The sequence below is a fragment of the Pezoporus flaviventris genome, unplaced genomic scaffold (assembly GCF_033815535.1).
Source record: "Pezoporus flaviventris isolate CSIRO_AGI_PZ_B2104156 unplaced genomic scaffold, CSIRO_AGI_Pfla_v1 ptg000031l, whole genome shotgun sequence".
Taxonomy (NCBI): Eukaryota; Metazoa; Chordata; class Aves; order Psittaciformes; family Psittacidae; genus Pezoporus; species Pezoporus flaviventris.
The window spans coordinates 9974966-9988301 of record NW_026892579.1 but is presented as its reverse complement, the minus strand read 5'-3'; the positions used below and the strand labels follow the sequence as shown (position 1 = coordinate 9988301).

The window sequence follows — 13336 nt, the reverse complement described above, 5'->3', positions numbered from 1 at the left end:
GGCCAGGAGGCTCAAGCCATCTCTGTGAAGACTTCTGGTGTTACTGAACTATGCTGCTGGGCATATGCAGGCAACTGCAGAGGCACTGAGCCGTGATTTCAAGCACAGCCAGCGAAGGTCTACTTAGTTCTGGCTACCCCCATGACAGCTCAGTGCTGTACCCCAGCTAACTTTGGCTATAGGCTGCAAATGTGGGTACACATTGCAGTGATACCCAGAGCAAACCTGTCTGTGGCAGCCTCTCCACCAATATCAGCTATGGAAAACACTGGTTTTAAAATTACTGCATGCAGAACTCTTTTAATTAATGCTTACATGAGAAATTTGTGGTTGAGAATATTTGTGTGTGTGGCTACATAATGCAAAAAGATTAACAGTAGTAGACTTACTTGAAATCATGGTATAACATTTCATGTTTGAAATGCATGATATACGACTGTTTAAAACATAACTTACTTAAACTGTCACTGATCTTGTATCTGCTTTATCTGAATGGATTAAAGATGTTAAAATATACACATTCTTTCCACACCATATTGATACTATTGGAGCAAACCCATCTTTCATGTTATTTAATAAAAAAGACCTCACTTTGTAAATTGTTATTTTAGGAGTTCTTAACTCTCAGTATATAGAAAACCCTTTTGTTACAACACATGAAAGTATATCCAAAGCATTCCTCTGTGAGGATGCATTTCATAAGGATTTTTATGTGATTATGTGAAAAATAGTTTCCCTCCATGCCTTTAAAGAGGGCTGAGTGGATAGCAGAGATAAGGTTTCATGGAAAGGAAAAAAGAATGGAAGCAACATTGTCGAGGTTGTTTTTTAAGAGCTACTTTTCGTGTAGTCCTTTCCATTTTTTGTGGAGAAAAAGACTGCATCTTGTGCATTTTGAGCCATCTTTCTGATTCATTGTTCTTGATTCTCAAAAAAAAAACCCCAGCATCCACTTTCCAGTAAAATATTAGCAGATTTTAAACAAATTTATTTCCTGACAAACTTAAGCTCAATTGTATCCCGACAGGCCTGATTTATCAGGCAAATGCCTTACGTTGTTTGTCAGCTTCTTTGTTGGGGGGTGAGGGGGAGGGGAAACCCAAGCAACAAAAGACCGTAACCTATTGTTATTACTTCTGCAATACACCGGGGGAAATAGATTGATTTAGAACTAACCACAGAAAACTAGTCAATCTGATGCGTTTACAACGGAGCATTTTTGTGTATTTATTTGTAACAAGAGTAAACATCAATATTAGACCCTGTGTTATTGGAAGCCTTGAAGACAGTGGGTTTGTGTCAGCATACTGCTGGGGCTATCTGTAAGATGAAAGAAGGCAAGCTTAAAAAAAATGGAGGGACGTTGTTTTTCTCATGAAATTGAAAGTCTCCAATCTCTGGTATTTTATCCTGTGTTGTAGGATTTGGAGGACAAATAGATAGGTGAGCATTTTTTTTTTACTTCATCTTTATTTCTTATGGGGGTTATCCTTTTTTCTTTTTTTTTTTAAAGGCTGTTTCTGCTAATCTCAAAAAAGTAAAGCACAGGAAATTTTCAAACTGAATTTCACTGAAGAACAACAGTCTGTAATTAACTTTCCCAGCATGTTGCCTCTGCTCAGTATTTTGCAAGAACAAGGGGTTCAGGGTAGCAAATACTCACAGGATCAGTGCAAATCTGAATGTGGCCCCAGTGTGCTGCTTTCTGACTTGATAGTATGCCATTTTTCAACATACTTTGTTAAAAATAAATACAGTTTTTAAATTTATCTGATTTTTTTTCATGGATTTATAAATGAGGATGTGAGTGGTTTTATGCCTTAGTGTGACCCTGCTTGTTGGACACACCGTAAATGCTGTGATGATGATGCTAAATGCTCCATTCTCTGGTTTATTTAATAAGATAATTTCACTTAACCTTAAAGGATTTTTTTCTGTATTATTTCAGTATTTGGTATTTTGAATACTAATACCTTATTAGCATGTTGTCAAAGCTACCTGTATTCACTCCTGCATTCAGCTACAGCTCAGGAATTAAAGGTTGATAAACAAAATGGCATAAACCCCAGCAATGTGCATGTGAGCAGAAACATTCCAGCAATTTCCCTCTCGGATGGTGCGGGTAGAATGGGTACATTCAGTGAGTCTTGTGTATGTCTCATTGACTTGCCAGCGATTTTCGACCTCTAAAAACAAAAAGCTGGGCCACGTTTCTGTGTGTTAATTCCCCTCTGGGTGCGGGAAGCGGGGCACGGCTCAGCAGCAAGGGAGAGCAGCCATGCATGCCTCTCTCCTGCACCCCATGGTTTTTTAAAATAGCATAGGCTGGCTTGATTCCTCCTGGGATTTAACACTGCTTAAAAGGTTTGGGGGAAGGGAGAAATCTCCCAAACCAATTCCTGCAAGGGAATCCCCAGTAAAAGCCGTGGAGGAAGAAGTGAGATGCCAGAGGAGCTGGTGCTCAGTGTGGAGCTGCCAGATGGCCACTCTTTGGGGTGCGCAGGGTTCCCCGTAGCATTCCACCCTTCCCCTGCTATGTGCTGCTGCTGCTCCTCCAGCTTGTTCACCTGACAGCCAATCAAACTTTATTTTGCAGGGATAGTTGCCGCCTGATTGTAAGTTGCACTAATTGCGTCCTCAGATATTAGCATTTCTTGCTTTAAAAGGATGATGTCTGCATGTGCTATTTATTTTAAGGCATAAGGATAATGCCCTTTTTCATACTGGTTTTTAAGTGTAGGTTTCTCAGGAAGAAGGATTTTTGCATTATACCTGTATTAAGCAAAAAAGTGATAAGCTATCCTTTTACAGTATAGTAACATATGAGAGGTTCTTGTTTAACAGCAATCACCTGTGATCCTGCCAGTCTTTGGAGTGCTGCTGTGACAGATTTGATATCCAGGATTTGGTTGCTGGAATACTTCAGTAATCTAGTAAAATATACTTGTATTTATCTCAAAGACAATTTGAGATCAGCAGATCCTCAACAGTCTAGAAGACTTTCAGCTTTGCAGAGGTGTTGGAGGTTCTTCTCACTTGCCCCAGGTGGTGCCTGTGCAAACGCACGCTTCCTTGAGCTTTTCTAGGTGTTCACATTGACAAGCAGAAGGTGTTCCCATGTACTGCCCCATGGCCTGATTCTCAAGCCCTTCAATTGTAAAACATCCTAGTTTTGTCTAAGATCCATATTTCTTTTATATCATGGATAGCTTAACGTCCCTTACAACAAAATAGGGTAGTTCAGGCAACCTACTGTATGTTCTGTCTACAAGAACTGGTATTTTTTTAGATACGTTGTGAAAGTAATTACTAAAAAAAGACAGGGCAGCACATTTAGATACAATTTTAAAGATTTCCTTTATGCTTTAACTGCATAGTAGGCATTCAGTGTATTGTAAAAACATCCCTTTTGCACATGCTGTTGGAATACCATGCTGTTTTTCAAAGCATTAACATTGCTAGGTGGAGTATTTTAGCCAAGATGCAGCTTCTTGTTGTGTGATAGCGTTCAAAACGGAAAAACGAGGAGTTGGTGTAGGGAATATCCTGGTGGATTATTTTAGTCTTCCTCTGACTATACCCACTTTCTTTCCTTTACTATCCCTGTTAGATGTTAACCCCTTCTCTCCCCCTCCTAAGAAAAAGTCAGTCATCAGGGAAATTTTAAAGCTTTTTTTCCCCAACAGATAATAGTGTAGAGCCACATAAATTATTCTCTACTTGTCATATATATTGGATTATCAACTAAATCATATTATAAAGCAGCATGAAGAAGCAAGAAGTAGTGTTAACCCTCCTTACTGCTTAGCTCAGCTTGTTATTGTGCCGAGCGTATTTGCAAGGCAGGGGTATTGTCATTTTAAAAAGAGATAGAGCTAGAATGTGCTTCCTAAGTAGGAGTTGACTGCTGGGACAAGCAAAAAAAACTGAAAACTAAAGAGTGTTTTGTTTTGCATTTGCATTTAGTTGTGAAATTGAGTATTTCTAATGAATCTAGAATCTGTGCTTTTTGCTTGCTCATGTTTCCTTTAATATTTATAGTTTCATGTAATGAGATCCATAGTGAAGGAGAATTTAGAAGTGTGTTCTAACCTTGCTACATGCTCTCTTCTTTCTTTCTTTGTAGGTATGAATGTTACTGTTTTCCTGAGAATACTGAAATACAGCGCTACACAAGTTCCTTGAAGTGTGCCTTTATTAAAATGTTTGTCTTTTTTTAGATCAAAAAATCACCCTGAGTTACCTTCCTGTCAGTGCCATAATAAAGAAAGGATTACTTGTTAGGATAATTGCCATCTCTTTATTTACCCTGTTGCATTATTTTTTGAGCCTGAAGCTACCTAGTAAATCATGGGAGCCTACTGTGAGAAAGACAGTCCTATTTTAACAAATCTCCTTGCTGTTGCTTTTTTTAAGGCTGCTTCTACTGTAATTGCAATTTCAAGGGCATTTTGTGGTTTGTTCATCTCATTATGTAATCTACATAGAAACTTTTACCTTGTGTTGAAGCTAACGTATATTATTTTGATGGTGTTTTTGAAGTGAAGAAATACTTGTTACGGTTGTACTAATTTAGAATTTGTGAGAACATACTGAAGTGAGAATTTGCTATTTTTTTTGGCAGCAGCCAGCTCGTGTATTGTTCTGTATATTTATGTATATAGAGATGTGGATGTTTAAGCTTGTGTGTGCATATCATGTGCTATCAGGTTTCATTGTGTTGTAACCTAAGTAATACAGCAGAGAGGAGCAAAGAGTTGAAGGATTTTGGACAAAAGAGTTAATGCTATATACCATAATGCATGTGGATGGGGCCATGTGGTATCATTTGTGAGCTCTGAGGTTGCTGACCATTTCCATTTTGGTGTAAATCCCTTAAGAAGGAAGGCATTTCAGAGTGGGGTGTGATCTGTTCTTCTGGTTAGAGTTATTGACAGGGTAAATAGTTAAAAGAACTGAATAAATACCACCCTCCTGTTTAAGTCCAGGCACAGCCTGGTTGGCACATACATATTCTAATACAATACTTTAGCCAGATGCTCCAGTTGGTTGGTAACAAAAAACATTCCTGAAAAGCCAAATCATAACTTAATCACAGTTGCTTCTGATAGAGATTTCTTTTATGGTGACATTTTAGCGTGATGTGAATAAAGGCAGGGAATTACAATATTTTGCAAATAGGATGTATTGATAAATATATATGCAAAAGGTGACAGAGGCCCCTTGAGTGGAAGCAGGGGCCCTGACAGCAGGTTCTTGGTCAATTGGTGAGGTGAAATGGTTCACTGAATTGGATAACACAGTGCATACCATAGTGACTGATTAAATTGATTTGTCTGTGGCAGCCGCCTACCCTGCTCCTGAGGCTCTTTAACCTATTTTCAAACTTCTTTAACTATTCTAAATACATGCAGTATTAAGGGAAAGAAGCAAGTGCAAATGCATGCACAGCTGTAAAATTCTGTAGTCTGAATTAAGATAAAATCTCCAGTTCCCAGAATGTCTGCACACTCCTGTGTTATACTGTATTATACTATACTTAGCCCAGGAAGAGGACACTGCTGGAAACTGGTGAAGAAAATAAGAATAAACATAATTATTTAATATAACCTAAATGATAACAAATACTGCAGTTGTGAATTCTTAGATGTATTTATTATGGGATAAAACAGTTCAGGAGTTTTGTTGTTGCTGTTACTTTGTTTCTGTAATTGCAAGTTTTGCTTCCATATTATTTTGTCCGCAAAGTGTTCAGAAAGCTTGTGAGGGAAACGTACTTGGGTGAATGCCAGTTAAGAAAGCTGAATGCTACTGTTGAGTGGGGGTCACTAATTTGAAGATAACTTCAGTGATTTGGGGGATAGTAGTCAGATGGATATTGTTTAATAACTTGCCTTTTTAATTATAGGGGGGGAAAGCTTGATGTTTGGTCTTAGATCAGATGTTTGTGGTTTACAAAATAGTCCATAAGTACTTTCCCTTCCTATGATAGGGAAATCAATACTAAATGATAATAGGTCTTGTACATGTTATTCTCAGTTGAAGTGAAGCTTTATATTCTGTGTCTCTTCATGGGTTATTTTGTAGAATATGCATAGTCTTCAGATTCCATTGACAAAGCACATAAACCTTCAGTGCAGTGGAACCAGTTCCATAAAAATGGAACCGGTTCACCTAAAATATGTTATTGCAGTTGTTACAGAAGTTCAGAGTTCAATATAAGGGCTTTGGTTTCTTGATTCTTAATAATTTTTATGGAAGATATGACAATTTAATTACAATGTTTTCTGACAGTATAATGAAGTTCTGTTCATCATTTAACTTTCTAAATTATAGGTCAGTCTTGTGGGACATGACATGTCATAGGCAACTGTTTTTTCATTTGTCTGTGAAAATAAAGATATGGTTAGTGTCTTGCTAATAGTGAAGAGAAATGAAGAGGGAGGTACTGAGAGATGGTTTCTTGGCATGATTTGCAAATGTTAACAGCCATTTTGCAATCTTTCTTAAAATTATGCAGGTTTTATCAATAGCATTTCTTTGGAAGGAAAAGTAAATTCCATAGGTGTGACTCCAGCTGTACATACAGCTTTGCATGGACAAAACTTCTTGGCTTTGTACAGACTACTAGTGACCACTAAATACTAGCTGAAAAAGTGCCCTGTTACTTTCCAGGAATCTGAAAATTTAAAATACTTTGATGTGGGCTTGAGCCAGAACATGTTGCACTATTTTGTCTGTACAGTGAGTTATAGTTACAGTCTTTTTTAATCATTCAGCTGACTCCACCAGGTCTAAGTATTTGTGCAGTCATTTTTTAAATTAGCTGATGGTTAAGGCAAAGCAAAAAAAAAGTTATTGGTTTAGTGCTCTCCAGTAGCATGTTGGATTATAATAAATCAAATGTCTATGCAATCAGTGCAAGCTTTATAAAACAAAGAAACAAGAAACCATAGAAAAATAGCCAAAACAGAAAACTCAGTGGTAAATATGTCTGGCACAGGGTCACCATGCCACAGGCATGTAATGAATTTTTTGTATCATGCGTTACAGTAATGTAATCCAAGGATTACATACTGTAGTGTGTTGCAAAGTAAGAGGATTGAGTAAGGAACTGCTGGGGATTTCATTAGGGTTCCCCTGGCTAACAAAGTTAACAGGAGAGCATTTGTGGCTTTTGGCCATTTTTGAGAGCTGGAGAGGAGGCTCTCTGCGCCCATCAGCTCCGTGTCCTGTTGCAGATGGCACCCTGGGTCACAGCCACTTGCACGCGGCTTCGGAATTTCCAGAGAAAACAAACAAACCCTTTTTTGTGACTCTTAACGGGGCCCTATTTATTTTCTTTTGAATTGAAACCGTAAGTGCCATTAGGAACCCTGTGCAACACAAGCCCTGTAAAAGCTTGGCCGAGCCTTGCCTCGCCGTACCTTGGCTGAGCCAGAGAAGGGAAGAGGCCGGGCGCTGGGCGAGAGCCCCGTTAGTGACAGGGGCACCGAGTCCATCGTCCACGTTTGGGTTTCCCTGCCTAAAAGCAGCTTCTGTTGCTGAGTATCTCCTCTCTGCACGTTCCCTTATGGCCCCGACTGGCGACGGGTGCACCCAGGGTGAAGCGCCTCAGGGTGGGGAGGCCGTCGCTGGTGACCGCCTCGCCTCGCCTCCGCGCCCCGCATTGCGATGGCTGTCCTGCCAGGCGCTGAAGCACTCGCGGGCGTTTAGTGCCCGGGTGGAGAGAGGTGCCGGCGGCGCGGCCGTGTGCCTGGGTATCTGGTGCCCTCTAGTGGGGCGGGCCAAAGAGTCAGGCCGGGAACCGGCAAACGGCTCGCTCCCGAGTGCAAGGCGGGTTCCGGCGCCGGTGCGACGAAGGGGCACCTTCCAAGCGACTTCCTTAAAAAACAAAACTCACGCTGCTTCACCAGCAGACCTTGCGCACGCTCGCCCTGAGCTTACTCAATATGACACCTCTTACCGTTTAACACTGCATTTTATAACTGGTTGTCTCTCTGTTTTTAGATGCTACAACTGTGGTGGCCTGGACCACCACGCTAAAGAATGTAGTCTACCTCCGCAGCCAAAGAAGTGCCATTACTGTCAGAGCATCATGCACATGGTGGCTAACTGCCCCCATAAAACTGTCTCGCAGCAGCCCACCAGTTCTCAGGGAAGACATGAAGCTGAACCACAGCCTTCCACTTCTGCTTTCCTGAGAGAAGGGGGAGGAATGCACGGCTACTCGTCTCCATTGTACTCTCAGGAGGGCAGGTCGGAAAACTCAGAGCGCTCGGGCAGGTCACCACAGGAAGCTTCATCGAGTAAGTTGTCTGCGTCACCCGAAGAACCGAGCAGAAAGGGGCCTTCTGTTCAGAAAAGGAAAAAAACTTAACGCATTTGTCATAACTTTCCATTTTCTTTATCCTCTTGGGATGTCTACCTCATGCAAGTACAGGGGAAATAATTTCATTACCAGTAGCTGACCTAGAATTTTAACTACTGTTGAGGAACTGTGAATTTTTTTTTCTTTAATAGACAAATCACTCCAAGCAAAATACATTTGAGCAGGGTGCATTACGTTTTACCTTCTGTATGTGTGTGTGTGAGTGTGCACGTGCGTGTGTGTATGTGTACATATCTATACATTTTTTTTCCATCAGACCTCTCCAGCTCCCACAGACATCACTGTGAAGCAATAGGCACAGTATCCACAAACATTCCTGAACTCATTCCTATAACCTGTTTCCAAATGTGTTCAAAACCAAACAAGAATACGCAAGAAATCTCAGTCAGAAGAAACCCAAACCTGATAAGCCACACACAGAACTGAGATCAAGACTGTTACTTCTCTTGTGATCTAAAGGTTACTTTCATATTTTAAAGCTGCCATATGGTACTACAGATACTAAGACATCCCCCATACCATCAATTTAGGTTGTTTTTTTTCTAAGCTCCAGAAAGCATCAGAACCCCTCCCTCCCCTGTTCCCATGCAGGGCAGTGTCATGACTCAACATGGCTCTCATTGCCACCATCCTTTGTGGATGAGGAGTTCAAAGCTCCAGAAAAGACAATGAATGTGTAGTTTCTGTGCTGGTTTCTCAAAAATTTTTGTTAAATTAATATGGTTGTAACTGTAATTTAGATGACTGTTGTGTAAGGGAGAATGTACAACTTGTTACCAAACTGACCCTATTGAGTAATATCAGGATACCATCCTGTTTAACCCTTTGTATTTTGTGAACATTTAGGGGACCTTGGTGGCAGTAGTAGCAGCAGCAGCAGCAACTTCTCTTGGTTCCAAGTAGTGCCCCCCAGTTTGAAGTTACTTCCCCTTGTTTTTTGTTGAAATGCCATGGAAAGAACTTCCTAGGGATTTTTGTTGTTATATGTTCTGGTTTTAAAGAAAATGAAATGCAAAGCTAATGCGATCTTGGGATAAATAGTTTCTTAAGAATAAAGGTAGGTGGGTGCTTGGGGTTGCTCAGCCAGCCTCACTTGCTGATGATACAGCACGAGTATAGTCAAGAGGAACAGGTATCTGCTGCAGACAAGCCTAAGTGAAGAGACCTCCAAATTTGCCAGAAGCCCTGGGCATCACCTGCTTCTTGTGAACTGGGGGCTGTTGCTGACCAGCCTTGGTCCAGAGTACGCTGGGACCACACACTTCTGCATTAAAAAGGAAAAAGGCTGGTGGCCTCAGAGTGAGACTCCCTGGGCTGCAGCCCTTGCTCGGGGTTAATAGAGTTGGAGCCTATCAAAACTTCAAGTCGCTTTCCATTTGTAACTTCTGAATTACCAAGTCATACGTAAGATAACGTACTTTGACAAATCCCATTGTGGATGTAAGTTAATTAGAGAAACCTGTATAATCCTTAACATTGGCAATAAACACAGGCTGTTAAAGCTTGGAAGTGCCGGGTAGGTTTAAGCTTGGATAATCAAACTAAAGAAACAGCCTGCATGAAAGGCTACAGCGAGCCAAAGTCCTACCCGTGGTAACTCTTTTGCAGCCACTAGTTACAACAGGTATGTGACTGGCTCATTACATGGCCTTCCCCTTCCCACTTGTCCTGCCAGATGAGACTTTTACTGTTGCTGCTGCTGCTTCAGTAAACAGGTAGTAATCAAATGCCTCAGTGAAGGGCACAATTTGAAGAGAATTATTTTGTGTGAATTCCCATGCCAGTGTTTGCGAGAATCTTGATGGTTTATACTGAAGTTCTCAGTATGCTAATGCAAAGCTTACCTTTGACGATATTGAATGTGATATATCTATAGAGAAGAACTTCCTTGCCTTACGTAAGGATAGTAAACTTATTTAAATTATGTAGACAAATCAAAGTGGCATTGCTTAACCTTCTAGCCGGTGTAAAAACCAGGTTAAACAGCAAAGATGCAAAACTTAGGTCACTTTGAAAATTTAAACCAAAGTTCCTTATAGAAATGGGCAATTGTGGATTTGAAAACTGGTCATTCCCTGTTTATACATGAGAAGTTCAGAGCTGAGAAAAGGAAGTAGTTTCAACATGCAGATTTTTATTGGTGCTGTTAGAAATCACTCTGCACCAAAGTCAGACTGAACTGCTAAGAGCACATACCAAACCCTATCTTATTGTTGGAAGCTTAAGGTTTTATTTTTATATATTAGAATGTGATCACTATTACATAACATACTCAGGACAAAGAACTTTGCTCAGGGAATATACCATGGAATGTTTTGTTTTTTCTTTACAGAATAGTCTGCAGACCTGCTTACTCAGAACAAACCAAATAGTCTTAGACCTTTTTATCTCTATATAAGTATTATGTACTGATATTAGTATCTACCTCTGAGTTGACATAGATCTACATTTCTGATAATCAGATCTCAGCATTTTGTATTATAAGTTCCTGTGAAATGATAAAGTGGTATTCTGTACTGGTTACTTATGTGAACATTTGTGTCTTTACATTCACAGGGTCTGAGTTTTCAGAGACGCTGGGCAACCACAGATCCCGCTGACTTCCAGTCAGAGTTACTGGTGCTCAGCTTTTCTAGGAGGGGAGGGATGAGGGACTGGGGGTGGAGGGGGAGGAATAAAAACACAAAAGCATCAAGCCCACTTTGTTTACATAGGTGACAATAAAATTATTATTCTGTTTACAGCAAAAGGCTACCTCATATTTACTACATAAACACACCTTTGTGCTGCTCTAGCCTTAAAGGTGGCTGTTGATCTATGGTACATACTTTTTATCTGTACTAAATATGTAACTGATAGTTCACCACTGCATACATTATGGCAAATACTTGTTTAAGATGAAGCATCCATTTGAAATTATGAGACGTTTCCAAACATTTCTTTGAAAACTTTTATTTTTCTGTCTAAAGGATTATGGGCACTGTTCATGAAAATAAATACATCTACAGAAAAGACAAAAATGTATATGCCTAAGTCAGACATATAGCAGCAGGTAACTACTGGGCACTGGGCTGCAGTAGGAAAAAATACCCAACAACTATCTAATTATACTCCTTCAGCTCCAGATAAGAAAAGAAGCCTTTAAAGCAGGAAGCACAGACTCAGCTTCAGATTCTTCCTTTATGTCTCAGGACAAAATGAATATTTTACATCATTGGCCCAGCCTATTCACCAGCCTGTCCTTGCCAGAATGCTTCACAATAAAACTCATTTGAGTAGAAATAGTTCAAATGTCTGCTCAGAGGGATGTATTTTTCTCCTGATAACAGTGGAGATAGTCTGGAACAAAAATCTCCTTCCCATTCCTCCATCCCAAAATATTCAATCTGATTTAATCATAAGGGACATGGTGAGGTATTTTTTACTCTCCCCAAGGAGAGGTCATTGTATTTATTTACATGCTACAAAAGTTAGGCCATGAGGGGAAGACTTGTATTTGGAGGAGGAGGAGCCAAATAGCTTTTCACTGCAGTTGATGGTAAATCTGGCATTGCAATACCATTTGCAATATTTTGCTTTTAGCCAGCTTTCAGGGAGTGCCAAACACCACGTTTGGATCCTACCTCTTCCCTTTGCAGGCCACCTTTTTCAGCCCAGTTCTGTTCTGCACCAGTGTTATCCTGGAGTTCCTGCTTAGTCATACTTAGTTTTGTGAATAGAGCCCCATAAAAAGTGTTTATAAATCTTGTAACATTCTTTGTAAGAAGAATTATAAAAGAACATGGGAAATCTCAAATTTAATTTAATTAATTTATCTGTAAGAAATGTTTATCATAAAAAATATATATGTATTCCCCTGTGCTAGATATAAAAGTAATTGGGAAGATATGTACATGTGCAGATGCACTGATTTTAATTTTTTAGAAGTCTTAATGAGATTTGAGTATTGTTTTAGAAACAAGCAGAGCCTTGTTAAATGCATCAATCTTATTTTGCTTAGTGTATCAACAGCCTCTTCTTTAAGATCCGTTGGTTGTGTTACCCCTGTTACAACTGTTGACTGATAAAAAGAGGTTGATCTATGAACATGTTTCTGTTTTTTATATAAACTGGAGCTGTATATTAGCAGCTTCAGCAGTGCTTTTATGAGAATGTTGAGAAGTACCAAGGTATTTGCTACCATTGTCATGGAACCAAATGTAAGAGCAATCATCTTTACAAAGGATAATGGTTTTGACTACCTCTTGGATTGCTAAGTTAAGCAACAACTGGCTGACAAACATCACCAGACTGGCTTAAACTAGTATGTGTTGCTTGTGGTAATAATAACAATAACCATACTAGAGACCAAAGTGAACACTGATTTCTATATGTCTTCAATACTGTGTCTTATCTAGTGTTTTTAAATTATCTTCTGTAGTATAGATTACCTCATTGTCCATTTTGACCTGTATGTTGTTTACAAGGTGAAATAAAAGAAAAATCACTTGAATTTTATGTTTTAAGAAAAAGACAGTGAGTTGAAGTTTTGAAGGTCATTTCACCTGTTTACTGTCTTGAGGGACTAAAGCACTGATTGCCTTTCTACATATCATGTATTTTATATTCTCATTTCATGCCTAATGTCTTTTTTTCCTGTCAGTCATGGATATTGTGAGGTTTAAAAGAATTACTTGATTAAAAATAAAACATATAACGTTGGCATTTACAGCGAACCTTTGAGATTTTCTTTTTTTACTTGGACTTTGCATATGCACCTATGTTCACTTACTTTTAGAAGATTATCTTCAGGGAGAATAATTTTAGTTATACAAGCTGTTGTTGGGTGGAGGGAGCTATAAATGATTAATGCATACCTGGATCCATATTAGCAATGCTGTAGAAGTTGTACCCCAAACCATATTCAGCTATCAAAATTGCACTGCAAGATTCTAGCTTCTGGTA

The 13336-nt window shown here is 39.5% G+C and overlaps 1 protein-coding gene across 10 annotated transcripts in view; it reads left to right on the top strand.

Moving 5' to 3' along the window:
- The window catches only part of LIN28B (lin-28 homolog B), a 100180-nt gene extending 87080 nt beyond the window's left edge, over positions 1–13100 (top strand). For 9 of the 10 annotated variants that reach the window (XM_061460189.1, XM_061460187.1, XM_061460188.1 and 6 more), the window contains one exon: positions 8011–13100. In XM_061460189.1, the coding sequence (XP_061316173.1) occupies positions 8011–8380 (370 nt within the window). In that variant the 3' untranslated portion in view covers positions 8381–13100. The remainder of the gene's footprint in view (positions 1–8010) is intronic. The other variant, XM_061460185.1, reaches the window with a different exon arrangement.
- Positions 13101–13336: the final 236 nt, after the last annotated feature.